At 42.8% G+C, this 20,548-nt stretch overlaps 2 protein-coding genes, 1 long non-coding RNA gene and 1 pseudogene across 4 annotated transcripts in view; 3 read left to right on the plus strand and 1 right to left on the minus strand.

The window, feature by feature from the left end:
* LOC311124430 (disintegrin and metalloproteinase domain-containing protein 23-like) overlaps window positions 1–4,801 on the minus strand; it is a gene marked incomplete at both ends in the record, with an annotated part of 66,659 nt that extends 61,858 nt beyond the window's left edge. The window contains 3 exons of the mRNA XM_084198579.1: window positions 2,987–3,063; window positions 3,618–3,835; window positions 4,726–4,801. Of these exons, the coding sequence (XP_084054705.1) occupies window positions 2,987–3,063; window positions 3,618–3,835; window positions 4,726–4,801 (371 nt within the window). The remainder of the gene's footprint in view (window positions 1–2,986; window positions 3,064–3,617; window positions 3,836–4,725) is intronic.
* A 1,382-nt stretch (window positions 4,802–6,183) lies between these two features.
* Window positions 6,184–9,682, plus strand: LOC311124432 (chemerin-like receptor 2). The gene is made up of 3 exons (XM_084198581.1): window positions 6,184–6,424; window positions 7,341–7,452; window positions 7,852–9,682. Exon 3 carries the CDS (start codon window positions 7,898–7,900, stop codon window positions 9,008–9,010), a length of 1,113 nt encoding a protein of 370 aa, XP_084054707.1. The 5' UTR covers window positions 6,184–6,424; window positions 7,341–7,452; window positions 7,852–7,897; the 3' UTR covers window positions 9,011–9,682.
* Window positions 9,683–12,659: 2,977 nt separating this feature from the next.
* LOC311124428 (NADH-ubiquinone oxidoreductase 75 kDa subunit, mitochondrial-like) lies at window positions 12,660–16,920 on the plus strand (annotated as a pseudogene). The gene is made up of 7 exons (XR_014615162.1): window positions 12,660–12,890; window positions 15,561–15,643; window positions 15,773–15,884; window positions 16,007–16,083; window positions 16,219–16,297; window positions 16,443–16,582; window positions 16,713–16,920. The product of XR_014615162.1 is annotated as an NADH-ubiquinone oxidoreductase 75 kDa subunit, mitochondrial-like (transcript).
* An 87-nt stretch (window positions 16,921–17,007) lies between these two features.
* LOC311124429 lies at window positions 17,008–19,966 on the plus strand. Its single transcript, XR_014612752.1, has 4 exons — window positions 17,008–17,160; window positions 17,251–17,552; window positions 17,771–17,880; window positions 17,978–19,966. It is a non-coding gene; the product is annotated as an uncharacterized lncRNA (long non-coding RNA).
* Window positions 19,967–20,548: the final 582 nt, after the last annotated feature.

Below are 20,548 nucleotides of genomic sequence, written 5' to 3' on the forward strand. Positions count from 1 at the left end.
ACGCTAACTTCACATGGTCATCAAACCACGCTACCGTCATCAGACCATGCTACCTTTAGTGGTCATCAGACCACACTACCTTCACGTGGTCATCAGACCACGCTACCTTCAGTGGTCATCAGACCACGCTACCTTCACATGGTCATCAGACCACGCTATCTTCAGTGGTCATCAGACCACTTTACCTTCACATGGTCATCAGCCCACGCTACCTTCACCTGGTCATCAGACCACGTTACCTTCACATGGTCATCAGACCACGTTACCTTCACATGGTCATCAGACCACGCTACCTTCACATGGCCATAAGACCACGCTATCTTCACATGGTCATCAGACCACGCTACCTTCACATGGTCATCAGACCACACTAACTTAGGTGGTCATCAGACCACGCTAACTTCACATGGTCATCAGACCATGCTACCTTCAGTGGTCATCAAACTACGCTACCTTCACATGGTCATCAGACCACGCTACCTTCAGTGGTAATCAAACCACGCTACCTTCACATGGTCATCAGACCACGTTACCTTCACATGGTCATCAAACCATGCTACCTTCAGTGGTTCATCAGACCACGCTACCTTCACATGGTCATCAGACCACGTTACTTTCACATGGTCATCAAACCACGCTATCTTCAGTGGTCATCAAACCACGCTAACTTCACATGGTCATCAAACCACGCTACCGTCATCAGACCATGCTACCTTTAGTGGTCATCAGACCACACTACCTTCACGTGGTCATCAGACCACGCTACCTTCAGTGGTCATCAGACCACGCTACCTTCACATGGTCATCAGACCACGCTATCTTCAGTGGTCATCAGACCACTTTACCTTCACATGGTCATCAGCCCACGCTACCTTCACCTGGTCATCAGACCACGTTACCTTCACATGGTCATCAGACCACGTTACCTTCACATGGTCATCAGACCACGCTACCTTCACATGGCCATAAGACCACGCTATCTTCACATGGTCATCAGACCACGCTACCTTCACATGGTCATCAGACCACACTAACTTAGGTGGTCATCAGACCACGCTAACTTCACATGGTCATCAGACCATGCTACCTTCAGTGGTCATCAAACCACGCTACCTTCACATGGTCATCAGACCACGCTACCTTCAGTGGTAATCAAACCACGCTACCTTCACATGGTCATCAGACCACGCTACCTTCAGTGGTCATCAAACCACGCTACCTTCACATGGTCATCAGACCACGCTACCTTCAGTGGTAATCAAACCACACTACCTTCACATGGTCATCAGACCACGCTACCTCCAGTGGTCATCAGACCATGCTACCTTCACATGGTCATCAGACCATGTTATCTTCACATGGTCATCAGACCACGCTACTTTCACATGGTCATCAGACCACGCTACCTTCAGTGGTTATTAGACCACGCTACCTTCAGTGGTCATCAGACCACGCTAACTTCACATGGTCATCAGACCACGCTACCTTCACATGGTCATCAGACCACGCTTCCTTCACATGGTCATCAGACCATGTTACTTTCACATGGTCATCAGACCACACTACCTTCACATGGTCATCAGACCACGCTACTTTCACATGGTCATCAGACCACGCTACCTTCACATGGTCATCAGACCACGCTACTTTCACATGGTCATCAGACCATGTTACCTTCACATGGTCATCAGACCACGCTACTTTCACATGGTCATCAGACCATGCTACCTTCACATGGTTATCAGACCATGCTATATTCACATGGTCATCAGACCATGCTACCTTCACATGGTCATCAGACCACACTACCTTCACATGGTCATCAGACCATGCTACCATCACATGGTCATCAGACCACGCTACCTTCACGTGGTTATCAGACCATGCTACCTTCACATGGTCATCAGACCACACTACCTTCACATGGTCATCAGACCACGCTACCTTCACATGGTCATCAGACCACGCTACCTTCACATGGTCATCAGACCACACTACCTTCACATGGTCATCAGACCACGCTACTTTCACATGGTCATCAGACCACGCTACCTTTACATGGTTATCAGACCACGCCACCTTCAGTGGTCATCAGACCACGCTACCTTCAGTGGTCGATGACTGCCATGAGACTCCAAGCTTCCCCATTCCTCTATTCCTCTATTCACTTGAAAAGACAATGCATTTGCCATGCTCATTCTATAGGTGTTCATTTGGCTTGTTATAGTCATCTCACACCATAATGTATGTTCACGGTCATAGGAGGTAATGTTCTTCATGTGACAGCGCTGAGAAGACTGATAGTGGACACAATATGAAGTCTACCAGTGATGAGGCAAACAGGCAGTCTCTCTCTCTCAAGATTACCTGTTCAATCGCCATAGCACAGACTATATTATCTATGTGAGGTCCTGCATGAATCATTCACCTGACATATAATACACCTCATTACTAGTGAACAAAGTCACATACAACTCCCGGGAATCATGGGGCCTGTCACTTTTGATTTAAAGATGTCCCACCCGGCCCAACATGGTGCTCTCCGTATCAATGAGTCTAGCCCGGCGGCCATACAACGTGTCTACTGTTGTAACCATGACCTTGACGACAGAAACTGTAGTTGGATGTGTTCCACAAACTGGATCTGGTTCAAAATGGAAGACTGTTCAGAAAATTACTCCTTACGTTCATATAAAAAGACGTCTCTGCTGAAAAACGTCAAAAACCAAGAGCAGGGCAACACCTAAATTCCCATATTCATCACCGTTAGATTTACATTTACGTCATTTAGCAGACGCTCTTATCCAGAGCCACTTACAGGAGCAATTAGGGTTAAGTGCCTTGCTCAAGGGCACATCGACAGATGGATTAGAACCAGCGACCGTTAGCAAATACCCATGCCTATCTCATAAGCTAAAATATCAGCCCGCTAACCAAACTGTATTGAGTAAGAACAGTGAGGTTTAAGGTATATAAAAGCACTTACTTGTTTAACGTTAGGTCCAGTATAAATCTGGAGCCAAAGGCCTCTAACTGGAAACTGGCTTGGGCAAGGTGGACTGCCTGTGGGACAGACAGAATGTTAAACACGTCACTGTGAAAACACAGGTCACTGTTTTCACTTCTTATCAGGCTGTTTTCCTTTCTAATTGTAGGTGTATTGGGAGAATGGTCACCCTTGGTAATGGTAAGAGTAGTTATAGCGCTATAACAAATTAAATGTATTATTATTATTCTTAGTTAATTGCCATATAAATAGAATATTATAGCCATTGGGTATTACATTGAGCAATTGCAACTTTAATGACTGTAAGGAATGGCATGCCAACTTCACTGCCAAGCCAAGTTAAGAAAGAATCCCTTGCATATCAAGTAAAATAGGGCGTCGCCCTCATCACGTAGGAGCAGAGGGAGGAAAGAGCGAGACAACGCTCTCATTGATGACTCCATCTAGCCTATCATTTCAATCAAAGTATACCCATTCATCAGTTTACTTCATCCAGTGTGCCAACATGGACAAGTGTACTTCCACCGACAAGTATAACCCCCCCACCGCACTCTGGGGCTCTAATAGGATGCCCATCCCATATGCATATCAGTCTGGTATGTTGTCACACCTGGTCATGGCCCTCTGTGGCCTGGTTCCTAGCCCGGGTGTCCAAGTCATGGTAGGTGCTCTCCGAGTCCTCCTTCAGGTAGTAGATGAGCCGAGAGGGGTAGATGATCTCATGCTCAGCCGCATGGTGACTTGTGTTGTCTGTGGCCGCTGCTGCAGTTGCCTCTCGCTCCAACAATAATGGCGCTGCGTCCCTCTCCACCACCTCATTCTCTCCTCCTTGGGAAAGTGCAGAAGAGGAGATATCCCACCACCACCCGAGCATGTCAGTCTGCACTCTGCATAGCCCCCCCACATAAGGACGCCTGTCAATCATAATCTAATCACGTAAACAATTGCTGCTACTGCAGGAAGTGTTCATGACTTCACCATTCCTCCAGGACACAGAGGGGAGAGAGCGAAGTGCATCTTGCTGTATAATGTTGTGTATTCGGACCATTTGAGTATGACAGAGTATGGCAGTAAGCTATGACATAAAATGTTCAAAGTCTACCTAAAAAATTTACCTGGGGATTCCCATAAAAATGCTATGCTTACAATGAAATACACAATTATAAAAACTCAAAATAATGTGAAATTCCATTACATAAATCTCTACTTGTCTTCAACAAAATGAAAAATATGAATTGAATATGACAGACTGGGTAGACTACTTTATGTTTTGTTGAATATTATTCTACTATTGGAAATAGCACAGTTCAATTCATAACATAATAAATGAGTGCCTTGATAAGGTCAATGCTGGTAAATCATGTCTCAAGTATCAGCAGTTTATAAAGGTGCTTTGATCTTCGTTGAGGTACTTATAACTGGACAAAATGGTAGACCTAGAGTTAAAAGGAGTTAATGTCAAACATTCGTCACAGGTTCATTTAGATATATTTCATGTTCATAACCTGAACAAAAGATACTGAGCCCCCTCTCTCACCGTCACTTAAAAAGACTTGTCCTCCGGACCGGAGAGTTCCGTCTCAAAATAGAAACAGCACAGCGAGAAAAAACAACATATCTATCATATCTATCAGATAATGACACAAAGAAGCATGCAAGTTATTAGATGTAACTGATACCGTTCTGATTGGGCTAAGAACATGCAGTAGGGTACATACCAACTGATGCTATGGATGAATGGAGCCCGGATGCAAGGATGCTCACGAGCAAATTTGCCAGAAATATCAAATGCATGATTCATATTTGATATTTTAAATATCTGTATATCAACACGTCAACGCAGTAATTAGCTTCCGGTCCATTACAGCCGGGGAGATGTCGTTTACGGGAAATTCTTCATATATCCAGTCAGTGGTGGAGAGGACTCCTGCAGCAACCGGAGCGGGGCGAATGGAAGGCGGTGGCCAGCCACTCGAACTCAACGGGCAGACTCCTACTTATGCTGCATCCGCGCAAGTACTGTGTCTTACAATTCAATATAAATCCCCCGGTTTCCCGCGCGCACATAGCACAGGCTCCTGCACGAGCTTTAAAGTACATGCAGATGCTTTTCACAGGGAAGATAGCCCGGCATCCCACATCCCAGATCATCTGCTTGAACTGCTTCCCATTACCTACTGCATTAATGTACTATAGCGGATAAGGTCATGTAATGTATATCCTGATTCTCACTATATTTTACATGGTCAAAATAAATAGTGAGCAGTTTTGTGATATGGTGGGTAGGATAATGTGTATGGCCTATGTATTTTGAAGGCTGATTATTAGTATTTTACTGTGTTCTGCACCACAGTGCCTATCTCTGTCTAAACTCACATTGATAAGCATCATAACAGCTGAAGAGCTATTTTGATGGGAATGGTTTTATTGTTTTGTCAATCATCTTGGCCTTCTTTGGTAATTGTGTGCAATACAGGTTCCCACCCACCCACAGATCCTATACGATCGGAGCTAGTGGGAGAGTATGTCTGCTTCGCTAAGGCTGTAGTTCAAAGGACACAATCAATGTCAATGATTGCCTGCATTTCTGTGTTTTAAATATTTGATAAAGCTTTGCATAAAACACGTGGAACCTTCAGATTTCATGTCCACGGCACTCTTTTGAGCAGTCAAGGAAATCCTCACAGAAGGCTGTATTTCAATCATGTTTTTAAGACAGCGCCCAGCAAGTCCAGTTCAGAGAATGTATGGGTCCAACGGTGTGAAATTATTCCTGATGACCAGGGTTACTTATTTTTATGTGTTTTTGATTTAGACTGATTTAGACTCGGTATATTGAGCTTCTCCTATATAATGTGCTATACTGCAGTAAATCATGTTGGTTGTTTAGGTTGTATAAATGTTCCATAATAGGCTGGTGCCAGGAACTTCTGAGATTTGATTACCAGTGGTCAACCAGTCGGAAATCCGTCCTGACCTGTTATATAAATCATGCGATCTTTTTTGACAGACTACAAGTATAGCGATTGTATAATCTTACGCAAGGCATTCCTTTACCACAGTATTCGAAATGTTCCTCATTCTCATACAGCGCAAGTGACGCGTCAGTGGACGCGCCCACTGGACACCAACACAACTCCTCCAATATGTATTACGGTGTAACGGGTTTTATGCACAGCACAGACTAACGAATATACCCGAACAGGAACTATACGCCAACCGCAGTAATAAAATAGGGATGGAGTTTGGAATTTCCATGAAACATATCATTGAGTGAGACAAATGGTAAAGTATTGGCAGTTGCCGTAGTGGGTAGCTTAACTACTTTTACGCTGCTTAACTTCTGAAAGTTTTTCTTTTGGGTGATTCCGACTCGGAGAGGATTGGCAGGACATAGTAACATTCAGCGACTGGAAGGTATGTATATAGGCTACTGTGTAAGTAGACTAAGCTTTCGTGGCTGTTGGATAACGCATAGGAAAATGGACAGCATCCGCAAAATATCAGATGCTGTTTTTTTTCTGATCAATCAGAGTTATCTGTATTTTATAGAATACGCCCAGCCCACGCATTTCTATGTTAGTAGTAGTTTCATAGCTCACATACTGTATCGTGTGGCAAATTATTTTAATACAAAATACATTTTTATTAGGCCAACATTTACATGGAAGATTGTGTATGTTGCCGTCAGTTTATCTGACCATAGACCTTCAAGGCAAAGTTAGAGGAACTGAGACTGAGGAGACCCTGTTGTACACATTTGTGTAGGTTGGAGGTTTCCTGTCACAAGTTTGAATGACCATAAGAAACAGACAAGCAGGATGATGTCATGATTTAGCATGTTAACTATACTTGTGGGGTCCAGAAGTCCCCACAAGAATAGTAAACAATAAAAATTTGACCAACTGGGGACATTTTGTTGGTCCCCGCAAGGTCAAATTCTATTTCTAGGGGGTTTAGGGTTAAGGTTAGAATTAGTGTTAGGGTTAGAATTAGAGTTAGGGGCTAGGTTTAGGTTTAGGGTTAGGGTTAAGGTTAGGTTTTTGGATTAGGTTTAGGGTTAGGGTTAAGGTTAGGTTTTTGGATTAGGGTTAGGGTTAGGGTTAGGTTTGGGGTTAGGGGTTAGGGAAAATAGGATTTTGAATGGGACTGAATTGTATGTCCCCACAAGGTTAGCTGCGCAAGACTGTGTGTGTGTGTGTGTGTGTGTGTGTGTGTGTGTGTGTGTGTGTGTGTGTGTGTGTGTGTGTGTGTGTGTGTGTGTGTGTGTGTACATGTACTCCACGTCCCCTCTGTTTGTAGTTGGCTTACTAATGATGACACTCTCTTCCAGGATAAGGACCAACCCAGCTGTAATTTACAATCTCACTTTTAAAACAACTGAAGGAACTGTGACCGGGATACTTACAAGGACATTTGTGTCAAATAAGTGCAGGGGCATTTGGGTGAGAATCTATTATATAAAAACATTATGGGCTATTATGACAAAACAGTAGGCTATCTGTTTGACAGAAAATCTGGTAACATGTATTAAGTTTTTATATATATATGCCATTTAGCAGACGCTTTTATCCAAAGCGACTTACAGTCGTGCGTGCATACATTTTTGTGTATGGGTGGTCCCGGGGATCGAACCCACTACCTTGGCGTTACAAGCGCCGTGCTCTACCAGCTGAGCTACAGAGGACCACTTATACTTGTGCAGTTACACAGTAATTAACAACATAGTGTTAACATAAGTAATTAGTGTTTCTAACCTACACTAGTACAGGAACAACTTATAAAGTTTTACTGAAAATCCACATATTGAAAGGGTGTATCTTAACGCTTTCTCATTCTTGCAGGACCCCTGCTTACAAAGGTGGTAGTGTTGCAGCAACGGAAGAATCCATGGAGGACTATGGCAATTACACCTACGATTATCTGGAGTATGGAGACTTCGAAGAAGAAGAAGAAGTCAGAGATGGATACTCCCAGAAGGAGGCTATGCACATCATATCCGTAGTCATGTATAGTATTTCATTTGTGCTCGGTGTCACTGGAAATGGAATAGTCATATGGGTGACGGCATTTAAAAGCAAACGGACAGTGAACAGTATATGGTTGCTGAACATGGCTATAGCAGATTTTGTGTTTGTGCTCTTTTTACCCTTCTCCATCGACTACGTGCTTCGAGACTTCCACTGGTCCTTTGGGCTGGTCATGTGTAAGCTAAACTCGTTTGTGTCTGTGATGAACATGTACGCCAGTGTGCTCTTTCTCATGATGCTCAGTATAGACAGGTACGTCTCATTGGTCCACCTTAGCTGGTCTCAGCGGTGTCGCAGTGTGTGGCGAGCCTGGGTCGTATGTGGCTGTGTGTGGGGGGTATCTGCTCTACTGAGCCTCCCCACCTTGATATTCCGTGACACTATGAGTTTACGTGACCGGGTGGTGTGCTTCAACAACTTCAATGTCCAGGATGGACATACAGCTGCTGTGAGACACATTACGTTGGTGGTCGTCCGTACCGCGGTGGGATTCCTACTGCCCTTCAGTGCCATCTGTGTGACTGGAATTCTCCTGGTAATCAAAGTCCACCAGTCTGACGATTCTGTGTACCTGTCTAGCTTTTCTAAGACAGTTTCCGCTGTCATTCTGGCCTTCTTTTTGTGCTGGGCACCGTTCCATACCTTTAGTTTAATGGAGCTTTCCATGCACTCCTCACTGTACCTACATGACGTTCTGAAGACCGGCTTTCCTCTTGCCACTAGCTTAGCCTTTTTCAACAGCTGCGTCAACCCCCTCCTCTACATGCTGGTGGGCAAAAAGGTTCGCCGGCTCCTGAAGCGCTCGTGTCTGGACATCACAAAGAGTTCTCTGCGGGAGCTCAGCCAGTCCATCTCTGCAACTGAATCATTGTCTGCAGCAGACATCAGTCCTCCAGAGGAGCCCACAGAATCATCGACTAATCCCACAGTTACCTATAGCAGAAACCAAAATAAACTGCTATTTGACCTTTAAAGAGCCAGCCTGAACATTATTTTAGTCCAGATGTGACTTATTTTATATTCTACTTCAGTGTAACATTTATGCTAGTTGTTTGAGTTGGATACTTCCAAGCTGTAATTACTTCCAGTGCCAACTTCTGTTGACTATAAATTGCCCTCAGAGGAAAACCTGAGTAAAGACTTGCGCTAAAAGTATAACTTGCACATGGGAAAACAGGCAACTTTAATGATTTGAAAAAATTATCTGATCCTAATTACCCCAAAGACAAACAGGAAAGGAGGCAGCCTCAGGAACAAGAGTTATTAGAAGCAGATCTACCATTTTCATAAACACTTTTGTATTTAGATTTCGGTCTTCAAACAAATCCAAGTTTAACCCTGATGGGAATTTAGGGCTTCTCTTTCATATTATGTTGAAAAGTTTTCCATTACAAGTTGATTTTCTGTTGTAGTGTTTTCTGTTATACACAAGAGACAAATTCTATTAGGCCGTTTTTTCTTCTTCTAATTATATTAGGTGTATAAATGAATCTCTATGTTTACATGACATTTTCTAATAGTGTTCACATTGTCTTTCACTGTGTGGGATTTTTGTGGGAATTTGTAATCTATGAGGGAAATTTGCAATGCAATTGATTTGTTAATTCTAATATACTTCAGTCAAAGGAATAAACAATGAATCCAGTCCCTTCTCTTTATTGTAAGTGCGTTTTAATATGTATTGCTTCTGTGTTATACAGTGCCACTATAGTGGCTTGCGAAAGTATTCGCCGCCCCTTGGCATTTTTCCTATTTTGTTGCCTTACAACCTGAAATTAAAATGGATTTTTGGGCGGTTTGTATCATTTGATTTACCCAACATGCCTACCACTTTGAAGATGCAAAATAATTTTAAAGGGGAAACAAACAAGAAATAAGACAAAAAAACTGAAAACTTGAGCGTGCATAACTATTCACCCCCCCAGAGTCAATACTTTGTACAGCCAACTTTTGCAACAATTACAGCTGCAAGTCTCTTCGGGTATGTCTCTATAAGCTTGGCACATCTAGCCACTGGGATTTTTGCCCATTCTTCAAGGCAAAACTGCTCCAGCTCCTTCAAGTTGGATGGGTTCTGCTGGTCTACAGCAATATTTAAGTCATACCACAGATTCTCAATTGGATTGAGGTCTGGGCTTTGACTAGGCCATTTCAAGACATTTAAATGTTTCCCCTTAAACCACTCAAGTGTTGCTTTAGCAGTATGCTTAGGGTCATTGTCCTGCTGGAAGGTGAACCCAGTCTCAAATCTCTGGAAGACTGAAACAGGTTTGCCTCAAGAATTTCCCTGTATTTAGCGCCATCCATCATTCCTTCAATTCTGACCAGTTTCCCAGTCCCTGCCAATGAAAAACCTCCCCACAGCATGATGCTGCCACCACCATGCTTCACTGTGGGGATGGTGTTCTCAGGGTGATGAGAGGTGTTGGGTTTGCGCCAGACATAGCGTTTTCCTTGATGGCCAAAAAGCTCAATTTTAGTCTCATCTGACCAGAGTACCTTCTTCCATATGTTTGGGGAGTCTCCCACATGCTTTTTGGCGAACACCAAACGTGTTTGCTTATTTTTTTCTTGAAGCAATGGCTTTTTTCTGGCCACTCTTCCGTAAAGCCCAGCTCTGTGGAGTGTACGGCTTAAAGTGGTCCTATGGACAGATACTCCAATCTCCGCTGTGGAGCTTTGCAGCTCCTTCAGGGTTATCTTTGGTCTCTTTGTTGCCTCTCTGATTAATGCCCTCATTGCCTGGTCTGTGAGTTTTGGTGGGCGGCCCTCTCTTGGCAGGTTTGTTGTGGTGCCATATTCTTTCCATTGGTGCTCCGTGGGATGTTCAAAGTTCCGGATATTTTTTTATAACCCAACCCTGATCTGTGCTTCTCCACAACTTTGTCCCTGACCTGTTTGGAGAGCTCCTTGGTCTTCATGGTGCCGCTTGCTTGGTGGTTGCAGACTCTGGGGCCTTTCAGAACATGTGTATATATACTGAGATCATGTGACAGATCATGTGACACTTAGATTGCACACAGGTGGACTTTATTTAACTAATTATGTGACTTCTGAAGGTAATTGGTTGCACCAGATCTTATTTAGGGGCTTCATAGCAAAGGGGGTGAATACATATGCACACACCACTTTTCAGTTGTTTATTTTTTTGAATTTTTTAAAACAAGTTATTTTTTCATTTCGCTTCACCAATTTGGACTATTTTGTGTATGTCCATTACATGAAATCCAAATAAAAATCAATTTAAATTACAGGTTGTAATGGAACAAAATAGGAAAAACGCCAAGGGGGATGAATACTTTTGCAAGGCACTGTGTATAGAGTGGTGCTCAATCTAACAGGACCAACAGGATATTGTCTGTAACCTCAATTAAGGTTATAATACACTGAGGATGGCATAAAAATACTACACGCATAGTTGATCAAAGCAGAACACACAAGACATGAATACCTTACACCGATTCATGTATAGCTAGCGAGAGATGTGCATTTCCAATAAAGGCTTTTCGCTGTACTTGTGCACGTGACAATAAAACTTAAACAATATATAAATTAGTCCTAACTGCTGGTTTCCTGAAGTTCAGCCCAGTTGTTGTCAATGTAAATGCAGCTATTTCCTGTTATTGCCAAAACCCCCACAGCAAACAAACCCAGATGAGTTGAGTTTGGTTGAGTAAAGTCCACATCTGGGACCATGGCCTCAGAGAACATCAACTGTGTCATTCTTGTATTAATCACCCCCATTTCTTCAGTCAACATTTTGACACAATGCTTGGAAAAGTGGGCTATTGACATTTGATTCAGATTAATTTAACTGCCAAATGGATGGTGTTGTTGAACATTTATTTGGAATGAATGAAACCAGGTTAAGGTTTTTGGACATTTAATCTGAGATTTTGGCACAATTTGAATTGAATAGAGATAGGAATGAAAAGACGTTTTATAATCAATTGCATCTCAGTGAATGGAAATTGTCATTGTCATTGATGGAAATTAATTGCTCAGCCAGTGAGGATGTCTGAAATTCTCTCACATGATATGCAAAGAAATTACCAGTAGACTAATTTACAGATTAAAAAACGACTAAAATATTTATTGTCGAGTAGCTGTGTTTACTTAAAAATACTAAAATGTTTATTGTTGAGTAGCTGTGTTCACTTTATTGGTAGATAATGCATTCATAGAGATATGGCAATTTATTGATTAGATAGCAGTGTTGGGGAGGAGTAAACTACATGTAGTTGAACTAGTAATTGAATTACATTTTCCAGTAGCTTGCTTGGTGGAAGTTGAACTAAATACAAATCTAGGTAATGTTTTCAGTTGTTAATTCCTTTTTTGCCATGTAGTGGTGTAGATAACTACTGGAACTACACAATATTATTTTTTGCAAAAATAAACTATGGGGGAAGTAGGCAATCATTTCCTTTCTTTTTCGGGATCAGAACTGCTTAATTCTCACTTGAAACATCGTTTTTTGTTTGTTTGTTTAATAGGCTACATTCCAGATATTCTTGCGATTTGTAGTCTGACATTTTAGATTTACATATGACATTTTTTTTCAGGAAGTAGTTTGGATGTAGTGAACTACTTTTTCAAATTAACTTTAGTAACTTCTTCCAGTGTGAAGTCATTGGTATCTTGGTAAACGATATTTTTCAGAGTAGTTTCCCTAACACTGTTAGACAGCAACATTATGCGCTACATTAAAGGGTACATGAAATGGGGACGGTCAAATAGTGACGCAGCGGAATAGAGAAAGCGCGCAGTCAGCGGTGATCGTTGAGGCGCCACTACTACGGAGGCTGGAGTGACAGTGGCATGGTAAGGACTCGCAATGACAGCTCTCGTGTGTACGTAGAATCTCTAAAGTATAAGGGCAATGTGATATTTGAAGATGTTTTGAAAACCATCAGAACTAACGTATTATGTAGTACCGGCGGCGCCGTGAAGTTTGATGGTTGTAAAAATATGTATTGGCTAGCTACGTTAGCGTAGCCTAGCCACGATGGTCATGGGATGGTCAGAGTGGTCGTGGCGAAAAAATTATGCATTGCAAGCGTTTTGTATCGTGTATACGCAACTGTTAGCTACGTGGCTTCCGTATGCAAGTGATTCACGTGTTTTAGCTACTTATAGCTAACTATTTACATAATCTTCTTATTCCTGCCTAAACTAGGGAGAGACAGCTAGATGCCAAAGACAGATGCTAGCTAGTTGTAACGCGTTATCCTATAAAGGGAACTATAGCTAGCTATCTTTATACAGAAATGTCAGGTGATGCTGCTTGCCAACATGGGAGTGATTGTATTTTCTAAATGACAACTTTGTTGATGAAACCAGCTTTTTACTTATTCGCTTAGCTAGCTAGCTGTGCATTTATTATATTGTTCAGCATCATGTTGCGTCTCTCAGGAGTTGCTCACTCTACAGTCTCCAACAATGTCAGTGCATTTACCAATTTACCAATCCATGCAGGATTTACCCCAGTGTTTACCCACAACCCGCACCCGGTTTTACTGGGCCATGGAGCCGGGGGACCTGCTCTCACTTGGGGCCAAAGACAGACCACTGGTACTTTTCAGCTGTCATTTACAGTACCAGTCACAAGTTTGGACACACCTACTCATTCCAGGGTTTTTCTTAATTTTTTACTATTTTCTACATTGTAGAATAATAGTGAAGACATCGAAACTATGAAATAACACATATGGAATCATGTAGTAACCAAAAAAGTGTTAAACAAATCATACATTTGTTTTATATTTGAGATTCTTCAGAGTAGCCACCCTTTGCCTTGATTACAGTTTTGCACACTCTTGGCATTCTCTCAACCAGCTTCATGAGTTAGTCACCTGGAATGAATTTCAATTATCAGGTGTGCCTTGTTAAAAGTTAATTTGTGGAATTTCTTTCCTTAATGCGTTTGAGCCAATCAGTTGTGTTGTGACAAGGTACGGTGGTATACAGAAGATAGCCCTATTTGGTAAAAGACCAAGTCCATATTATGGCAAGAACAGCTCATGAAGGTCAGTCAATCCGGAAATTTTCAAGAAGTGCAGTCGCAAAAACCATCAAGCGCTATGATGAAACTGGCTCTCATGAGGACTGCCACAGGAAAGGAAGACCCAGAGTTACCTCTGCTGCAGAGGATAAGTTTATTAGAGTTAACTGCACCTCAGATTGCAGCCCAAATAAATGCTTCACAGAGTTCAAGTAACAGACACATCTCAACATCAGAGGAGACTGCGTGAATCAGGCCTTCATAGTCGAATTGCTGCAAAGAAACCACAACTAAAGGACACCAATAAGAAGAAGAGACTTGCTTGGGCCAAGAAACACGAGCAATGGACATTAGACCGATGGAAATCTGTCCTTTGGTCTGATGAGTCCAAATTTGAGATTTTTGGTTCCAACCGCTGTGTCTTTGTGAGACTCAGATTAGGCGAACGGATGCTCTCCGCATGTGTGGTTCCCACCGTGAAGCATGGAGGAGGAGGTGTGATGGTGTGGGGGTGCTTTCCTGGTGACACTGTCAGTGATTAATTTAGAATTAAAGGCACACTTAACCAGCATGGCTACCACAGCATTCTGCAGTGATACGCCATCCCAGCTGCTTTTTGCGCTTAGTGGGACTATCATTTGTTTTTCAGCAGGACATTGACCCAAAACACACCTCCAGGCTGTGTAAGGGCTATTTGACCAAGGAGAGTGATGGAGTGCTGCATCAGATGACCTGGCCTCCACAATCACCCAACATCAACCCAATTGAGATGGTTTGGGATGAGTTGGAAAGCAGAGTGAAGGAAAAGCAGCCAACAAGTGCTCAGCATATGTGGGAACTCCTTCAAGACTGTTGGAAAAGCATTCCTCATGAAGCTGTTGAGAGAATGCCAAGTGTGCAAAGCTGTCATCAAGGCAAAGGGTGGCTATTTGAAAAATCTCAAATATATAAAATATATTTTGATTAGTTTAACACTTTTTTGGTTACTACATGATTCCATATGTGTTATTTCATAGTTTTGATGTCTTCACTATTATTCTACAATGTAGAAAATAGTACAAATAAAGAAAAACCCTTGAATGTGTCCAAACTTTTGACTGGTACTGTATATATGGAGATTGTTTAGTGCCAACATTAAGGGGTTAAATACATGTTTAAAAAATATGTTTTATTGAATTGAAATGGATTTACCCATATGCTACACTGTAATGACAATAAAACACCATTCTCCCTTAAAGAGAGAGTTCACCCAAATTACAAAATTAAACATTGGTTTCCTTACCCTGTTTTAAGTATATGGACAAGGTATGACAGCAATCCATGCTTTGGTTTTTATTGAATTTTATTTTTCAATTTAGTGCAGGTGGTTTGTTAAGACTGCCTTTTATTGTGATGGTGCACTTCACCATTTAACTGATGCATGATGTACTGGGGATACTGATAAAGTAAATGTCATTGTGTGAGATGCAGGGTGATTTTTTTTTGGATACAAGGACGATGTGGTGTTTGTCGTCTGCAGCTACAGCAGCAGCCAGTGACCTGGTGGAGGTGTGTGTGGATGGGAAGCCACTCATGGTGGAATCAGGAACCACAGCGCTTCGGGTAACAGGGGGGCTCTACTCACTGTATTTGACTATAGAATAGAACATCTTGTCCCAAAATTTTTTTAGATAGTAATTGCTTCGGCAATAAAATCAGGCTTCGTAAAAATGAGTTGATATTTTGTTTTAGGCGTGTGAAAAGGTGGGAGTGCAGATTCCTCGCTTCTGTTACCGTGAGCGCCTGTCAGTTACAGGCAAGTGTCGGACGGATGTGTCGCGAGGAGATTGAGAAAGCTCCAAAGGTATGTGCTTACGTGTTATCTTATCTTATTAAAGGTTTCCAAATGTCTGGCATGTTCTGGTACCCTTGTCTATGATGGACACTCTCACGGTCTTACTCTGATATGACCACATCTCTTCTCAGCCAGTGTCAGCATGCGCCACGCCAGTCATGGAGGGTCGGAACATTTTAACTGACTCTGACAAGACAAGGAAAGCTAGGTAGGTATAATCACCTGCAAACACCTCATCCCTTTGATAGCCTGTTTCTCTATAGTGATGTTTGCATTACCTCCTTATTTGGCCATCATCACCAGTATTACAGTGTTTTTCATTACTTTTTCTTCTGATAACCAGGGTGTGATGGAGTTCCTGTTGGCCAAACACCCTTTAGGCTGCCCAACCTGTGACCGGGGGGAAAGAATGTGACCTTCAGGTAAAATCATAACATCATTGTTTTTCTAAAGCTTCTAAGCCTCATTTAGAGGTTAGTCATGATGATGGTTCAGCCTGTGGGAGGGACTTGCAGTGAGGTTTTTGGCATTGGACTTCTAAAAGGAACATGTTTCCATTGCGTGAAGACTGTACAGGACCAGTCCATGAAGTTTGGCAGTGACCGGAGCCGCTTCTTAGAGAGCGAGAGAGCCGTGGAGGACAGGAACATTGGTCCCCTCATCAAGACCATCATGACCCGGCGTATCCAGTGCACCCACAGTGTTTGGTGAGTCAGGCTAGTAATCATAGTATGGTCCACCATGGAAGCGTTCATTATAGAAGGCAACACCTTATTACCAAGAATTTCAAACGGGAACAGACATCTATGTCCTAAATAATGTTTTCCCCATTTGTAGCTTCGCCAGTGAGCTTGCAGGTGTGGAGGATCTGGGGACCACTGGCAGGGGGGAAAGACCTGCAGATCGGCATTCATGTGGAGAAGATTCATTCATGTCGGCGCTGTCTGGGAATGTGATTGACATATGCCCTGTGGGAGCATTGACTTCCAAGCCGTATGCCTTCACTTCCTGTCCCTGGGATGCCTTCACTTCCTGTCCCTGGGAGACCAGGCATGTGCGTTACACTGTGGTGCATACAGTAGAAGCTGGCTCCAAGTAGTAGTATATAGACCTCGGTGGTTACCAACTAACCTTTCTCTCCTCACAGGAAGACAGAATCTATTGACGTGCTGAATGCTGTGGGCAGCAACATCGTGGTGAGCACCCGGGGCGTGGTGAGGTCATGAGGATTCTGCCCCATCTCCACAAGGTCATCAATGAGGAGTGGATCTCAGATTTAGACCGGGTAAGCTGAGGACCAGCTCATATCACGCCCATACGGTCTTCACTGACCTTTATCGGTCTGAAATTCACACTGAACTCATTCTCTCCCCAGATGGTAGGCCTGCGGATGACGGGTTGAAGCGGTAGCGCCTCAATCGGCCCAATGTGAAGGATGTTTAAACAAAGAGAGAACAGCCCGCCGCTGCTAAATGAATATAGGGGAAACACTGGCGGAGCCTGAGGGGAACAGTGGAACATTCCTGATTTGGGTTCTATTTCCTATAGATCTGACCTGCGCTCAAACTATCTACTGAATTCCCGCATTGCTGCCATTGAAAAGGCTGATTTGCTGCTCCTAGTTGGCAGCAACCCACACTATGAGGCACCACTTTTCAACGCACGCATCAGGAAGAGGTATAGCTGGGAGGTCAGGGGCTGGGATGGGATGGGATTTAAGTGCTGTCAAGAATCACTGACATCTCAATTTGCATGTAAATAACTGTCATAGCCGTGTGCTGCTTCCAGCTCCTGATTTACGCTCTCTCTTTAAGTGGAAACTATCAATCTGACACGTGTTACCACCATTAAGATGACTGGTGGTATTTTATGGATGCTTCATGTACCCCTGGTAGTTGGCTTCACAACGAGCTGCAGGTGGAGTTGACCTACACATACAATCATCTGGGGGGAGTCTGCTAAGGTCCTGCAGGAAGTAGTTGCTGGGACCCACCCCTTCTCTAAGGTAATCATGTATTATTTACACATCTCTGATGGTTGGTTACTAAGTGTAGTCATAGAGAATTCACTATGTCAGCAATGATTAAAAATCTTGTTCCTAGGTTCTTAGCAGGGCAAAGCATCCTGTAGTAGTGCTGGGCAGTGGTTCCTTGCAGCGAGAGGATGGGGCCCGCCGAGACCTGCCAAAAGGACAGCCTAATCATTTATCAGGGTCAGCAACGCTCTTCCACAACAGATACATAAAACCATTCTCTGGTGTGCAGCACAGAATAATATCCATGATCTTTAAGTGAGTCTTGTGTCAGATTGAATGTAGTTTTAGTTTCATAACTCTACACAGGGCACCATGGAGATGCTGGGGCGACGATGGCTGACATTCTCCCTGGAGTAGAACACACAGAGAAATGTAGCACCTATGATGAGGGCCGCGCCCAGCAGACCAGGCTGGCTGTGACTGCTCCAGGCATGGCCAGGCAGGACTGGAAGATCATACAGGCCATATGTGGTCCTCTGTAGCTCATCTGGTAGAGCACGGTGCTTGTAACGCCAAGGGTAGTGGGTTCGATCCCCGGGACCACCCATACACAAAAATGTATGCACGCATGACTGTAAGTCGCTTTGGATAAAAGCGTCTGCTAAATGGCATATTATTATTTATTATTATATCTGAGGTAAACTAATGTCTCACCACACTAATCAGTGAATGTGTTCAGTAGTAATTTCATGAGTTAATGTTGTTGTTGTTGGGGGGGAGTTACCCTAAAGTTTGCTGGAGTGACACTGCCCTACGACACCATGGATGAGGTGCGTGACAGATTGGCGGAGGTTTCACCCAACCTGGTGCACTATGATGCCATGGGGAGGCCTTGTTTCCAGATTTCTGTGAAATATGACTGATAATTACCATATGAGTGAAAAATGTTTTTATTAAGTATGTTAAATAGCAGTGTTTCTGTGTTGGAATGGTGTGGGCATACCCCAACAACAGAATGGTCTTGGCGTATACTGGTCATAAAAATATTCATTTGAGTAGACCACTGATTGGCCAGCTCATCCTCCTCAGGAGGATAACATCATCCTCTATCAGGAAATAGCAAGCATTTTTGAAACGGTCGGTTTGAGATATAAGTTTGAGGTGGGGGTTTTTAAGTGTTTATTTTTCTCCAATTTATGCTTTGGTCACAAATATGAGTCAACAACATTATTTGGGTATGCGTTAACAAACTATGAACTTTTAAAAGTGAGAATTTCACTGGACAGTTATTTTAATGTATTCAGTAAAGTAAATGCGATAGATACAGTACCTATCCAATCCTCATTTATAAAAACAGCTGTTAAACATCCGTAGACACATACTTATTATGCAGTAAAGTCATTGTTATAGATGCATATTCATCTCTCACTCTATATGCACAACGTCTTACCCTATACGGCAGCGGTTCTCAAACCTATCCTCGGGACCCCCAGCCGTTCCATCCATTTGATGTATTCCAGAGCTGGCACACCTGATTTTAACTCGTCAACTAATCATCAAGCCCTTGACTAGTTGAATCAGGTGAGCTAGTTCAGAGCTACAACAAAATTGTGAAACGTCTGGGTCCCTGAGGAGAGGTTTGAGAACCACTGCAGCATACCTCCCGAGTGGCGCAGTGGTCTAAGGCACTGCATCGCAGTGCTAGCTGTGCCACTAGAGATCCTGGTTTAAAACCAGGCTCTGTCGTAGCCGGCCGCGACCGGGAGACCCATGGGGCGGCGCACAATTGGCCCAGCGTCGTCCAGGGTAGGGGAGGGAATGGCCAGCAGGGATGTAGCTCAGTTGGTAGAGCATGGTGTTTGCAACGCCAGGGTTGTGGGTTTGAAAAATACAAAAAAAATAATGTATGCACTCACTAACTGTAAGTTGCTCTGGATAAGAGTGTCTGCTAAATGACTAAAAATGTAAAATGTAATACACACAACTTCCTGATACCCTTTAATGACCAAATGCCTTACAAGCACCGTTCAGTCTTCCAGCTGACACCAGCATAAATAGTTTATTTCCTGTATGTATATTACAGCTGTGAATTGTGTAAAGATTGTATTTTCCCCAATGACTATTGAGAATACGCTGCTTTCTAGATAATGTATACAAGAACATATTTAATTAATATATTTTTCTTCAGTAATAATCAATGGTAAAGCACAACATGTTCTTAATCTTTGGAGATAGATTGTGCTGACCAATGGCTCTATCACAGTGGAATATCTTATGTGCCACTATATTATTATAGCACAGTTTATATCAGTGATCACAAATATTTGTATTACACTGTTGAAATAGATAAAATTTACTAAATTGTAATACCTTCATTAAATACTTGTTTATAATCACAAACGCATGTATTATGGTCAAATTGAGCTGGTCACAAGTGCCTTGCAAATCAATAAGGTAAGAAAGTGTTTCAAAAAAACTTTAAAATATTTTCCTTAGGGAAAGAAGAAGACAAATGTGGAGTATAGGGCCTTAAACTGTGTTCAGTTAACGGTTTACAGTTCCAAGCGGTTAGTAGGTGATGGGGACGTGCTGCATCAGCATCAGCATTGGGCAACAATGTTGCAGCCAGAGTAAAAGAATGTGACATCCGCCGTTGCCAGAAAGGAATTTGACATGTGTTATAACACAGAGTTTCTAA

The sequence above is a fragment of the Coregonus lavaretus genome (genome assembly GCF_964263955.1).
Source record: "Coregonus lavaretus genome assembly, contig: HAP1_SCAFFOLD_285, whole genome shotgun sequence".
Classification (NCBI taxonomy): domain Eukaryota; kingdom Metazoa; phylum Chordata; class Actinopteri; order Salmoniformes; family Salmonidae; genus Coregonus; species Coregonus lavaretus.